This window comes from Nomascus leucogenys, chromosome 2 (genome assembly GCF_006542625.1).
Source record: "Nomascus leucogenys isolate Asia chromosome 2, Asia_NLE_v1, whole genome shotgun sequence".
Taxonomy (NCBI): Eukaryota; Metazoa; Chordata; class Mammalia; order Primates; family Hylobatidae; genus Nomascus; species Nomascus leucogenys.
Genome location: NC_044382.1, coordinates 92,886,589 through 92,900,675, shown reverse-complemented (window position 1 = coordinate 92,900,675; position 14,087 = coordinate 92,886,589). Strand labels below are relative to the sequence as shown.

General features: G+C 35.6%; 1 protein-coding gene across 1 annotated transcript in view; it reads left to right on the top strand.

Annotated features, from left to right (window-relative positions):
- The window catches only part of EDIL3 (EGF like repeats and discoidin domains 3), a 451,805-nt gene that overhangs the window by 299,119 nt on the left and 138,599 nt on the right, over positions 1 to 14,087 (top strand). The window contains exon 7 of the mRNA XM_003261571.4: positions 12,465 to 12,620. Coding sequence (XP_003261619.1) covers positions 12,465 to 12,620 — 156 coding nt within the window. The remainder of the gene's footprint in view (positions 1 to 12,464; positions 12,621 to 14,087) is intronic.

The following is a 14,087-nucleotide window of genomic DNA, read 5'->3' as shown; positions in this document are numbered from 1 at the left end:
AAACTTAAATCCTCAAGAAAAACCATAAAATAAAAGCCCTTTTGTTATTTTTCAGAACATATGTTAATGTATTTCAGTGTGACAATGAGATTTAATTCCTAAAATGTATTTATTTTATTTTATTTTTGAAATGCAAATTTAAGATTGTATATATTTGGATTACAATAATGCCAGAAAAACACAAAGAATGTAGAATGCTAAGTTGTCCCTTGATAATATCTATTGTATATGTGTTCCAAAGGCACCCACTCCTTCTGTTTAGCTCTCTCATTTCTTTTTTTGATGAATTCATTCACATTCTACCATGCTAGAAATTAATATGCTAGAAAACATGTCGCCCTTTGCACTAGAGTGTATGTTTGCTTTGTAGACTTCTTTTATCATCAGTGCATAAAAATAAAGAACATGACAGTTTTCTGTTTCCCAGAAGTACCTTTTAACTTTTTATTTGTGATATTTGTTTTTGTCTTGATGTTTAATTGATCCCAAGTCAGAATTTAAAATACCAGGACACTTGCTACCACTCCCAATAATATTTCCACACATGGAAAAGTGTAGAATATTATCATAGCAAAACTTGGAAACTGTTCTGTTGGCATTGTTGTTATTTGCATGCTGCAAATAATATACTGGATTGAGAAAAATCAGGGACCATAGCTGGCAATCCATTCTCTTCTGCCCGCTAACCTTTTACCATCCTGGATGGAGATATGATTATCAGAGAATTCTGTTTTCAGTTAGGACATACTTAAAGTAATTAGATATTCCATTTTTATTTTTCTTTCTTATTCATTCAGCACTGTACTCAGTTTGAAATGCACTCAGTGTGTTGGGAAATGCCAAGGAGAGCATTCATATGGACCCTGTGGTGAGATTCTTGTCCCTCATGCCTGGGTCAGCTCTTAGAAGTAATGCACCTCCCCATCTCTCTCTTAAAAAGTTTTTAATTAATAAACTCCTTAAAATGTTTTAACAGCAATTATTTTTGTTTTTTTTTTTCTTTCGGTTGAACAGGTTTGTGGTGATTATTTTGCTCTTTGCTTTTGTATAGCCCATTTCACAACAACTAAAGAGCCAATGCATGTTGGCATGAGCCACCTATAGAAATGTAAGAAAGTCAAGCCTCACACACAGCATTCCTCTTCCCTCTCCCCTTCATAGCACACTTACTGACCCTGAGATTGTGCATTACTTTTTTTTTTTCTTTTTGGTAACACTCTGGCTTCTTTCAAAAATATTCATGAGCAAAGTGACCTTAATTTCATTGTTTCTAATGTGGTTTTTATTGGGGTTGGCATTTCTACTCATGTGCTGACATCATTTGCTCTTTTTATTCCTCTTGTTTCTTCTTCAACTTTATCTTCATTTACAAGAGTTCAAGACTACCTTAATATTTACAATTTCATCAAACTTGAAATACAAGCTGAAGTCTTCAAAACCATGTAGCCCCAGTTCAGTTCACTCCTGCATGTGTAGCTGTGAGTGATGGAGGATGTGAAGAAACTCTAACAGCTAGTACCAAGAGAGGAGAGATGAGTACAATATAGTGGAAGCCCTTCAGAAACAGGTGGAAATTCAGAAGAAATGGTTGTACCTGGCCCGGACTCCTGGAAATGCCAACAGCTTTCACCCCTGGTGGTGTATTGCTCCTGTTACATGCTGTGTAGTGAATGGGGTGTTTCACTTTAATTGGAAGTTTTACCAGGTGCAGAGAATCATAAAGAGATTATCGTTTTGTGTTTATGCATATGTGTTCTTTTCCCATGGTTATTCAAAGAGGACAGTTAAGTTAATTGAACACATGTCAAAGGCTAACCAGCATTCAGAACGTGGAGGATAGTTTAAAGGCCCTCTTATCTGGAGCATCAGAACTAGTGTTTGGTTAGTTACTAAAAACCTTGATTAAAATAAAAAGGCATTTAAATTCTCCCCACCAACAACCAGTTATTCAGTGGACACTGACTGGGTATTCTACAGTTACTGCACACTCTTACACTAATCCCCGTTACTGCACACTCCATAGGTTAAAGGCTCAGTCCCACAAGACTTCCTCAAGACAGTTCCACAATACTTCAGACGCTAATCGCATCTGAATTGGGGTTCCCACTACACCTTCACTGGGTTCAAATAATTTGCTAGGATGCCTCACAGAACTCAGGGAAACACATTTACTTGTTTATTATAAAGGATATTACAAAGGATACAGATGAACAAGCAGATGAGAAGCATAGGGTGAGATATGGGAGGAGAGATGGGAAACTTCCTTGCCCTCTCTGATGTGACACCCTACAGGATCCTCTGTGTATTCAGCAACCCAAAAGCTGTCTGAAACCTGTTCTTTGGAGGTTTTATAGAAGTTTCATTATTTAGGCCTGATTGATGAAATCATTGGCCAGTGATGGTGAACTCAACCTTCAGTGCCTCTCCTCTTCCTAGAGGAGGGGGCGTGGGTGGGGCTGAAGTTCCAACCCTCCAATCACATGATTGGTTCTCTTGGCCACCACTCTCCTCCCAAGGCTATTCAGGAGCCTATCAAGAGTCACCACATTAGAACAAAAGAGGTTTCTATCACCCAAGAAATTCCAATGGATTTAGGACCTCTGTATTCAACATTCCTATCACTTTTGTAGGTAACTGTACTATTGCATAATATGGCCATACTTAAGTCATTTTCCTTGAGAATAGAGAAGTAAAGGAGAAACCAATGATTTTTCCCCCACTTCAGATCTCACCTGCCAGCACTGATGTAAGACTACACCTCCCTATTTCAAGGCACATTATTATCATCAGTCTGGGTAAGGTATCTTCCCATTTAATATTAAATTATTATTCTCTTGCCACCTTCCTTCCTATTCCTCTTCCTCTATGTGAGCCCAACCTAGTAGTTGATGTGTAACCTTTCATTCTACCTTCTTTGTGTTGATTTGAAGTCAATTATTGGAGACTACATGATGTTATATCATAAGGTGTGTTTTTAAATTTACATACATGGTATTGTGTGTATTTAATTATCTTGTTTCTTTTTCACATATTCTTATGTTTTTCAGATATCTGTATAAAAACCCAGTTCATCATTTCTGATTCTTAGAGAGTATATTTATTGTGTGAGAGCTCACACACACACATACACACAGGTACACTTTATATTTTAATATTCCATTCCTCTAGGATACTCACCTAAGCTGCTCTCCTTTGCTAACATAAAAGTTATCACAATAGATATGTGTATGGATTTCTTCTTGAGCACTTATGCAAAAGTTTTTCAGGGAAAAATACCCAGAAATAGGGTTGCTTAATTTTACTAACAACTAACAGATAGAAATGACTATGCTAGTTTACATTCCCATCATCAGCATCAGAATACTTCACCAATACTTGATATTATTTGATATTTTTGTTTTGCCATTCTGTTGGCTGTAAATTGTTATATCTTTTTTTAACAAAATTGCATTTCTTTAATAGTGAAGATTTTCTCTGAGTTACCTTTAATATCATTTGCTCCATTTTCTATTGATTTCTTCATCTCTGCATTGTGTGTGTGTCTATGTGATTTGCAAAAAAAAAAAAAAGGGGAAGAAAAAGAAAGAAGAAAAGAAATGGAAGAGAAAAGAAAGAGGAGGAGGAGGGGAAGAGGAAGAAAGAAGGGAGAAGAAGAAAAAACCTTTGATATGATTTGGCTAGATGCCCACCCAAATCTCATCTTGAATTGTAGCTCCCATAATCCCCACGTGTCAGGGGAGGGTCCCGGTGGGAGGTAATTGAATCACGGGGACAGGTTTTCCCATGCTGTTCTCATGGTAGTGGATAACTTTCATGAGATCTGGTGGTTTTATAAAGGGCAGACCCCTGCATACATTCTCTTGCCTGCTACTATATGAGAAGTGACTTTGTCCCTCCTTCGCCTTCTGCCATGTGAGCCCTCCCCAGCCATGTGGAACTGTGAGTCCATTAAACCTCTTTTTCTTTATAATTACTCAGTCTCAGGTATTTCTTCATAGCAGTATGAAAATGGACTCATACACCCTTGTATATTTTAGATCAGTTATTCTCACCCGAAAATGCAGTTCACATATCCCTTGAAGAGGCAGGGGATCCCGAAGACTCATTCAGGAGATTCACAAATCAACACAATTTTCATAATATTTCTAAGATGATATTTGCCACTTTTACTCTGTTAACATTTGTACTGATGCCACAAACAGTGGTGAGTAAAACTGCTAGTGCCTTGGCACAAGTCATGACGATAGCATCAAACTATACTAGTCATCACTGTATTTATCTCTATTTTACACACTTATGAGTAAAAAAAGAAAGTATCCAATTCATTTAAGAACATCCTTGATGAAGCAGTGATGGTAACTAATTTTATTATTTTATTAAATGTCAATCCTTGTTAAGTCTATAATATTCTGTGTGATGAAAAGGGGATTATGCATAAAGCACTTTTGCTGAGTACTGAAATGTGACCATTGTTAACAGGAAAAGCCTTTGCAAGACTGTGTGAGTTTCAAGACAAACAACTTCCTTCCCCTACTGTTTTGTATCATGTTTACTTCAAAGAACAACTGACAGACCAACTATAGTTATTCATACCTGGATATCAGGCAGATATTTTCTTGAAAACAAATAAAGCAATCCTGCCACATCAGTGAAAACAGCTGACAGTCTTTGTTGCTAGTTATAAAATTGGAAATTTCAAGTGAAATTTATAATTTTGGAAAACTTGTAACTATCAATGTGAGTTTCATACCTTCCAACAATTAAAAACTTTTCTGATGAAATTGGTGGTGATATTAATCAGGGCAAGTTTTTTGTATTATATAGTGAAATGTGTCATCACTTAGAAAATCTACATGGCTCGGTGAGCCAGTATGTTGCAAATGACCAATGTATAATGTTACAAAACCATGCATGGGTGAAAAATCCATTCAAAGTGCAAAATAGACCAATGGATTTTAACACAAGGAATACGAAAACTTTATTGGTAGATTTCAGATTCCTCAAAGCAACTAAAATTTAACAAACTACTTTTGTTAAAATTTAAAAAGCAAACTTTTCAAGTTTTGGTATGGTATCAAAGAATATCCACAGTTATCTGGAAAAGTTGCTAAGTCATCTCTTCTTTTCTAGCTGTATATTTATATGAAGCTAGATTTTCTTCCTGTATTGTAACTAAAACAACATATTGCAATAGATTGAATAAACAAATATGAGAACCTGTCTTCTCTTAAGTTAGATTTCAAAGAGATTTGATAAAATATAAAATAACTCTTTCTTCTCAGTAAATTTTTGTTTGTTTTTGAACAATATAATTATTTTCATAAAAATGTAGTGTTTATGGTAATATTTAACCTGTTCATTATTGTCATTTTTAGGTGAATTAATATATTTTTAATTTGTCAGTATCAATTTCTAATATGATAAATATTTATATATATATAACCCACAATGGCACGTGAGTGTGTGTCTGTGTGTGTGTGTGTGTGTGTGCGAGCACACTTGTGCACGTTTGTTCTTTGGGGCTTTTAATAATTTGTATGTTTAAAAAAGTACGGAGACCAAATGGTTGAGAACTAGTGTACTTAGTAATAAGCCCCTGGGGGCTGGGCACAGTGGCTCACAGCTGTAATCCCAGCACTCAGGGAGGCCGAGACGGCAGATCACCTGAGGTTGAGAGTTTGAGATCAGCCTGATCAACATGGAGAAACTCCGTCTCTACTAAAAATGCAAAATTAGCCGGGAGTGGTGGCACACGCCTGGAATCCCAGCTACTCGAGAGGGTAAGGCAGGAGAATTGCTTGAACCCGGGAGGCGGAGGTTGCAATGAGCCGAGATCGCACCATTGCACTCCTGCCTGGGTGACAGAGGAAGACTCCGTCTCAAAATAATAATAATAAGAATAATAAGAATAATAATAATGGAAGAAAGAAGAAGAAGAAGAAGAAGAAGAAGAAGAAGAAGAAGAAGAAGAAGAAGAAGAAGAAGAAGAAGAAGAAGAAGAAAGAAGAAGCAGCCCCTGTCAAATCTAGACATTGCAAATATCTTCTCCCAGATTGTCACCTTCCTCTGAACTTTACCTGTGATGTTCTTGTAATAAAAATGTTTACTTTTTAAAATTTTGGGGAGTATGCAATACACTGTCCTGTTGCTGAAGTCTTACTACCCTTTCCACAGCATTATGCTAAGATCTCTCTCTCTCCCTCCACCATCCCTCCATTCTTTTCTCACCCCCTCTGTTCCTTCCTCCCTTCCTCCTTCATTCTTGTTCCTATATTTTACAAGTAAATAATATCTTCTTTTCTGTACGTTTTCATAATAAAATTACTTAGATGCCTATTGATAGATACTTTAAATTGTTTGAAATTGTGTTTTATTATATACAGTGCTGTAGGGAATAACTTTTTGCCAACATCAGTTTACTCATACTCGTAGGATACATTTTTTAAATAGAATTGCTAAGTTAAAGAGGATGTGTGTTTGTCATTGTTTCATATAACCAAATTGTCTTTCATAAATACAATGTCAGTACACTATCACATGAAAACTGTGTCATTTATAGTCTCATAGATATTAACATGCCTAGTTCTCTATATTCTTGCTAATATTGTGTAGTCCAACATTTTTATTTTTGTTTTTGATAGGTGAATTATGATTACTTGGTGTAGATTTAATTTACTTTTTTATGAATATGATTATCTTTTCATATGTTTAAAATCCATATGCATTCCTTTTAATGGCTACTAATCAAATACTTTGCTCATTTCTATTGGGTTAGTTGTGTTTTATCTATCAATATAGATAATCTAATATCTTTGATTGATCAATCATTTGCTATGATATAATTTGTAAAAGTTTAATCCCCGTTTGTCATTTATATTTATTTTGCTTTTAATCTTGCAGAAATTTTTAATTAATAACATTTTTAAATCTAGTGTCATGAAGAGAAACCCATTTTTATCTCTGAGATTGTTTTTAATTCTGCGTTTTCCTCTGATTATTTTGTGGAACTTATTTTGGGATAGGATGATAGACAATGATCTAAATTTATTTGAGAAATCTATCAAATTGTCCCAATTATTTAATACTCTGTCTTTTTTCCTCTCATTTAAATATTATTTATTTCATATACAAAAGCTTCCTGCATATTGGAACCTGTTGGTTTTCTATTCTGTTCTATTCATATGTCTCCGTGTGTGCCGGTATCACACTATTTTGATTATATTTTCAGTCGGTAATTGCTGGTGTAGAATAGTTATATGTTGATCTTACATTAAGCAAACTTGCAGAACTTTTAAATTATCTTTTACTATTTCTTGCTTCTCTAGAATTTTCAAAGTAAATTGTTAGTTGCATTATCTCCCAATATGAGAAATCTCAGCAATCCATCCTCTTCCCTTCTGGAAAGGGTTTTATAACACTGTCTTGCTGCTTACTAGTTTATTCTTCAGCTATGTCTCTTTGCTTCTTTGCTATTGAAACCACTCCACTGGGAATTTTATTTAGACAATTATCTTTTTATATCCAATTATCCAGTATCACCAATTGGTTCTTATTTATATGCTTGTTCCTGTCTTATGTTTCAGAAAATCTTCTTTGTCTTTTCAGGGATTTCTTTTGAATTTTAAAGTCTGAATCTGTTCTCTATTATACTACATTTTATTCTAGTATTAGTTCTGTTTTTTCCTTTTGATCATGGTGCTTACATTCCTTAGAGAATTTGTTATTAATACCTTAGCTAGTGATGTATCTAGAAGGAAGGGTAAAATTCATGTCCCAGCTTCAGCTACTACAGGTGGATTGAGTTGATGTAGATAGGATACCTTATAGCAGAATTATAATCTGTACTGACTCTACAGTCCCCTTTCCCGCAAAATACTTCATCTGCCTCAGACACTGCTCTTACTAGGACCTCATCACTCTGATTTGCCTCCTTAGTCCATAACCTGAGATATGGAGGGCAGAGGGTACAACACTCAGGCCTGCTAGTGCCTACAGACTGCCCTCTAAGCCTGGCCCACATTTTTCCACTGCTTGTCACTGATAGTGGGCTGGAATTGGGTAGATCAGAAAGAGCTTAACAAGCAAAATGAGAATGAGAAAGAGAAATAGAACATCTAGAAAGTTCTTCCCAAGCCTGATAACCTTTACAAGCCCTTGGAGTTACCCTCAATAAACCCCAGACGCACAAACATACACTGGGATCTCAAATTTCCACTTACACTAAGGCTTTACCGCAGTTTCTGTGTTCAAGTATGATAAATTTCAAAGCCTGCTGAGCAATGTTCTGTCCCAGGGCATCTTAAGTGCTGGATTCAGTAGAGAGGGCCAGTAGCCCATGCTAGTTGCTGTCTTGTCAAGAACCCATTAATCCTACCCGCCATGGTAAGGCTCATGATTAGATTTAAACACACACACACACACACACACACACACACACTTAACCATAGTAGCCCTAAATGTCTTATTAGTATATTGCTTTGAAAGTTGTTTGCAAAATTATCTTTATATGCTTGTTATTGAAACGAGAAAAGTTCCCTTGTCCCCCTTGCAGGGTGTGTGATGGGATGTGGCTCGTTTCTTCAATGTCTCACTGTGCAAAACCCTTAGGGGGAGGAGACAGATGGGCAGGTCCTTGGGAACGTGGGCTCCGACCCCACAGCAGCTTCTAGGGGTAAATATTTACAGTTCCTGAAGCCCCACTGGGCATGTTACAGTGTGCTCTTTTAGTTTTGCCATCTGTAGGCAGCTTATGTTAATCAACTCAATTAGACCTTCTGCTTTATCACAAGGACAGAGAGCTTTCTCTATCCCGGGGTTCTTGCCTTGGTGTACTGGAAAAATCAGATCACATGTTGGCTTGGAGAATGAGTGCAAGGTTTTACTGAGTGGTGGAAGCAGCTCTCAGTGGGGTGGATGGGGAGCCAGGAGGGTATGCAGTGGGAAGGTAGTCTTCCTCTGGAGTTGGGCTGCTCAGCGGCAGGACTCTCCTCCAACTGCCCTGGCCAAATTCTCCTTGGTATCCACATCGTTCCACCGGTCGATGGCCTGCTGGCGTCTACCGGTGCCTATCGGTGGTGCTCTTCTGCTCCTCTGCTCCTCTCCACATCCAGCCACCTGTGTGCTCTTCTGCCGGTCTGTTCCCCTCAGTGCCCAGCTGCTTGTGTGTGTGCCCACTAGGGTCTGGGGGCTTTTACAGGCACAGGATGGGGGCGTGGCGGGCCAGGTGCTCTTGGAAAATGCAACATTTGGGCATGAAAACACGAGTGTTTGTCCTCACCTAGATCCATAGGCACAGGCCCGAGGGTGGAACCCTCGCCAGGGTCCCTGCCCTTCTCCTCCCAGCACTTCCCTGTCGCCACCCCGTATCATTATGATTATCGGCTTTTATAATACACTTCTCAAAATTCAAATTTTCTGGCATTGAGTGGTTAAAGGCAGAAGATGTAAAGGAAATGCTTTTTTGCTCTTTTTCATGTTAAAGAAACAAACCAAAAACTTAAAATAAAACATGTTCTAAGTGCTTTCTAGGTAGCAGATGTTAATGTTTTACATGCACATATCATATAATCTTCACATATTTTATTAAAACATCCTTTACAGGGAGGAAATTAAATTTCAAAAAGCTTAGACCAATTGTTCAAGATTATATAGGTCGGAAGTGACAAAACCAAGACTGAAACCCCCATCAGTCCGTTCCTTCTGCATACCCTTAGCATATGTTCTAAGCATTCTAGATTCAGATTATCATTCTTTCTATTTATATTAATGTAGGAGGCCACTGTTTGCTCAAAATACCTTAGAATGCACTTCTGTTTTTTAAGGATACACAGTGTTCCTACCACCCAGTGGAACAACAATTTCTCTGAAATCAGATACATAAATGAAAATATTTTATTTCCTTTTCAGGCATCCACCAAGCTCATAGAGAATAATTTAGGCATTTTTGATGCAATCCTCAATAGACCTTTCACACAGTATGAGGGATAGTTCATACAGGGAGAATAAAATTAAGATGACCATTTAGCCATTGTTATTTTACAGAGATATCACAAAATAATGTTGGAATGCGATGGAAAGGAATTACTTGCAGATACTTGTAAGTGGAGATGTTTCTAAAATCATACTATATATTTCCTCCAAGGCTTACTTAGTTTATTTCCTATAGCAACATAGTTTACTGGTATTAAATTTGAGTATGACTATGATGGTGACAGCTTAGCTCCCTTATATTGAATTATTTTCCAAGCTTAATAGTGCTAGATAAATGAAAAGTCAAAAGTCTAAAACCAGTAATTACTAAAACTTAGTGAGTCTGAGCCTGTATTCTTATAAATTTTTTTATTTTAATTTTGTGTTTAATGGAAACAGTGCCAAAATTTAATTACAAACATCTACTAAAAGTTAGACACAACCCAAACTGGGTGACGCTTAACTAACTGCAATTCCATCTTCCTAAAATATATATGCCGAGCTTCTAATATTAGAGCAAAAAGAATTTTTACATGATTTTTAATGATTTAGAGAAAAATGCAAATTCAGGTTTTTATTTTTTTATCCTATTATGCATCTACAATTAAAGCTTTAGAAAATTAGTGTCTATAGCTTATGAGCCAAAACTCTAGCAAAGATAATTTGGCTGTCTACAACAGGTATAAACAAGATAATTGAAATGAGATAAAAGATAATTGAAAAAGGAATGTTCAGCAACATCAGATGTGAAACTTGGCTTCCAAAATGGGAGAAAACATGATTCAAAGTGTCCACTGTGTATGTTGTATGTATTGGGAATGTTTAAACTACAAAGAGTCTCAGATTAAAAAAAAAAAGAAAATGTCATGCATAAGATAATGAAAGAATATGATTCTTTCATAGCAATGTGCTAATTGACCTAACATACTGAAATAAACATCTTTCAAACATTCCCTATTTCAAGTTGCACAGTTAAAACTCCAAAATCAATTTTTAAAGGACTAATGGATATAAATGTAGATAAATATTAAGAGTAGTAAGTAAAATTTACATTCATGGGGGATATTGTCTTTTTGAACCTCCAAAGAGGAATGGGACTTAAAATGTACTCATGGTTATAGTTGTTGTGTGATGTCTGAACATCAAAATGAGAAAACCAAACTTGGATATCTGAGTCCATCCACTTAGCATTGCTCAAGAAAAAAGGGACCATCGGCCCAGAATTTTAACACAAAAATTGTACTCATCAAAACTCCAGATTTTATTTATATATGAATAAGACTAAGAATCACCTTGTGGGAAATAGTTGAGGGAACGATTTTATGAGGTTTCAGTGGAGAAGATGAGACTTTGGGAGACTCAGAAATAATGGTGATAGAGTGGCTGTTTTCATCATGCACACCCTGGACCATTTCAAATGCTAACTCTCAAAGTCTCATCCTACAGTGGAAAACTCTAATCACTTACATGAATCTGAAGATTTTCTGGTTTTCTTTGGGAAATAATATCTGAGTCACTAACTTAATATTATGGTATGACATATTTAAATTTTTCCAATTTATATTTTTGGAGAGGGTGATTTATAGCAATTTATCAAGAACATTTAAAAGATGTTATAGACATCATAAAGGCATTTTAATTTTAATGTTTACCATATATGAAATTTTAATGTTTACCATATATGAATAAGGCACTTTCTACATTTTAGCATTTAATTTAGTTATTAAATGTTAAGTGTCAAAAAGATATCTCTATTAAATACGAGAAGAATATTAACAATTTTATTTGATGTATGTTACTCCTGAAGCAAACTTTTGTAAAGTGATTTGGAATGGGGAGAAAATATGGAGAGAGAGAAAATTCCAGTTAGAAATTTTACTTATAATAAAATGAAGAAAAAAGCAATCATTTAATTTTTTAAAAAAATGCTCCACAGACTACAGTGTAAAGATCCAGAAACTTAAGGGATACTTGTTTGTTTTTGGTTTGGACATCATTTTTGTCTTTACTTTTTAAAATTCTGGTATTCAAAGATCTCAGTGAAATTGTCATGTTTTATTGTAAATGGAAATTTCTAGAAGCTTAAATAAGTTTATATACATTAACAGTTATGTTGACAATAGAGTTTTATAGTAATGACACAGATTACATTGACAAGAGAATATTCCCAGTTTTTAGTTTATTAAGTTACATCTGCATATCGTGAGAAACCAGATGCTTTCTATACTTATGTTATTGGGGCACATTGCCCTTTTCAAAGCCTGTTCACAAATATTTGTTTACTTAAAAATAGTATTCCATTATAGAAAGGGATTTTGAAGCTAAACTTAATATGTGCCTATGTAAACATTTATCCATAAAAACTACATGAAAATTATTAGCTTTTTATATTATTATTAATCTGCATTAACAATGTTCCATTTCTAAAATTCGTATTTTCAGTATTGTTATCCTGAAAGCAATAAGATTATTGTTGATTGTGCTCATCTTTTCAGATAAATTTGCAAAGGAAAATGAGAGTTACTGGTGTGATTACCCAAGGAGCCAAGAGGATTGGAAGCCCAGAGTATATAAAATCCTACAAAATTGCCTACAGTAATGATGGAAAGACTTGGGCAATGTACAAAGTGAAAGGCACCAATGAAGACGTGGTAAGAGTAATTTAACCTACTTAATTTAAAAGAAAAATGTCACTGATAATCATTGATTATCAAATGACAATGTTTTCAGGAGACTTATGTTGATGAAAATAAATTACCAATGCGTCTTGTTTTTAACTGGGCTAGTGTAGTGAAGGAAGTAGTAATTCTCCAATTCATAAACTTAAAATGGCTGACATTTAAGATTTTCACAGATTTTAAATGGTGGTGCTACAAATACTTTGACACAGGTGGACACGGTCTTTTGTATGACAATTAAGCTTTATTTTAGTGATACATTTTTATTTCATTTTTATTGCTTTCATGATTAACGCACTTTTTTTTTTTTTTTTCTCACTCTGTCGCCCAGGCTGGAGTGCAGTGGCGCGATCTCGGCTCACTGTAAGCTCTGCCTCCCAGGTTCACCCCATTCTCCTGCCTCAGCCTTCTGAGTAGCTGGGACTACAGCCACCCACCACCACGCCCGGCTAATTTTTTGTATTTTTAGTAGAGCTGGGGTTTCACCGTGTTAGCCAGGATGGTCTCGATCTCCTGACCTCGTGATCTGCCTGCCTCGTCCTCCCAAAATGCTGGGATTACAGGCATGAGCCACCACGCCCGGTCTATTAATGCACTTCTTAATGAAATAACTATTATATTAATGAAAACTATTTTCTTAAAAGCAAGAAAAGCACTAAATGATAGAAGAGATATATATCTTTATATGCTTCATATTGGAAGAAAGATTTGTTTCTTAGTAAAATAAAATATTTTGGAGGTATAATATAATATTGAATATTATATTCAATACCTCCTTTTCTTTTCTTATGATATTCCCAATTCTTTTGTTAGTTCTTCATCAAAAATTTTAATTTAAAAAATATCAGGACTGGAAATCATTCCATTTAAAATCAGGCGTTATACCAGGCTCTAATAAATTATACAAAATATTTTTTAAATTACCCTCTTAAATGAATTTAAATAAGGTTTTTTAGATTATCAGGTTTACATAAAAGGTAAAATAAGAATAAGCCTTGGCCGGGATTGCGCCACTGCACTCCAGCCTGGGCGACAGAACGAGACTCCATCTCAAAAAAAAAAAAAAAGAATAAGCCTTAATGAATTTACAATGACACATTATAGTACTTGAATTTTGAGGCAAACATAGTTTTTAGCTAGAAATTTTAATAAGGAATTCTATTATCCAATTACTTGGGACTGGTTGATGAAGATATCATCTTGATGAGTCAAACCTTAAAGCATCATAAATCTAATCATAGCATTGGAGAGACTGGATGATCAGGAAGCAGTAGCAAAGACCGGATTCTACCCCCAAAAGTATGAATACTAAGTAACAAAATGAGCAGACAGTCCCAGATTAAATTGAAGGATTTAAGGTGTCCATTTCTCAAAAAAAGAGAAGAGCGCTGCCCTGGTTCTGAAAGACTGGCCTTTAAATTGACAAGACCATCACGGTGG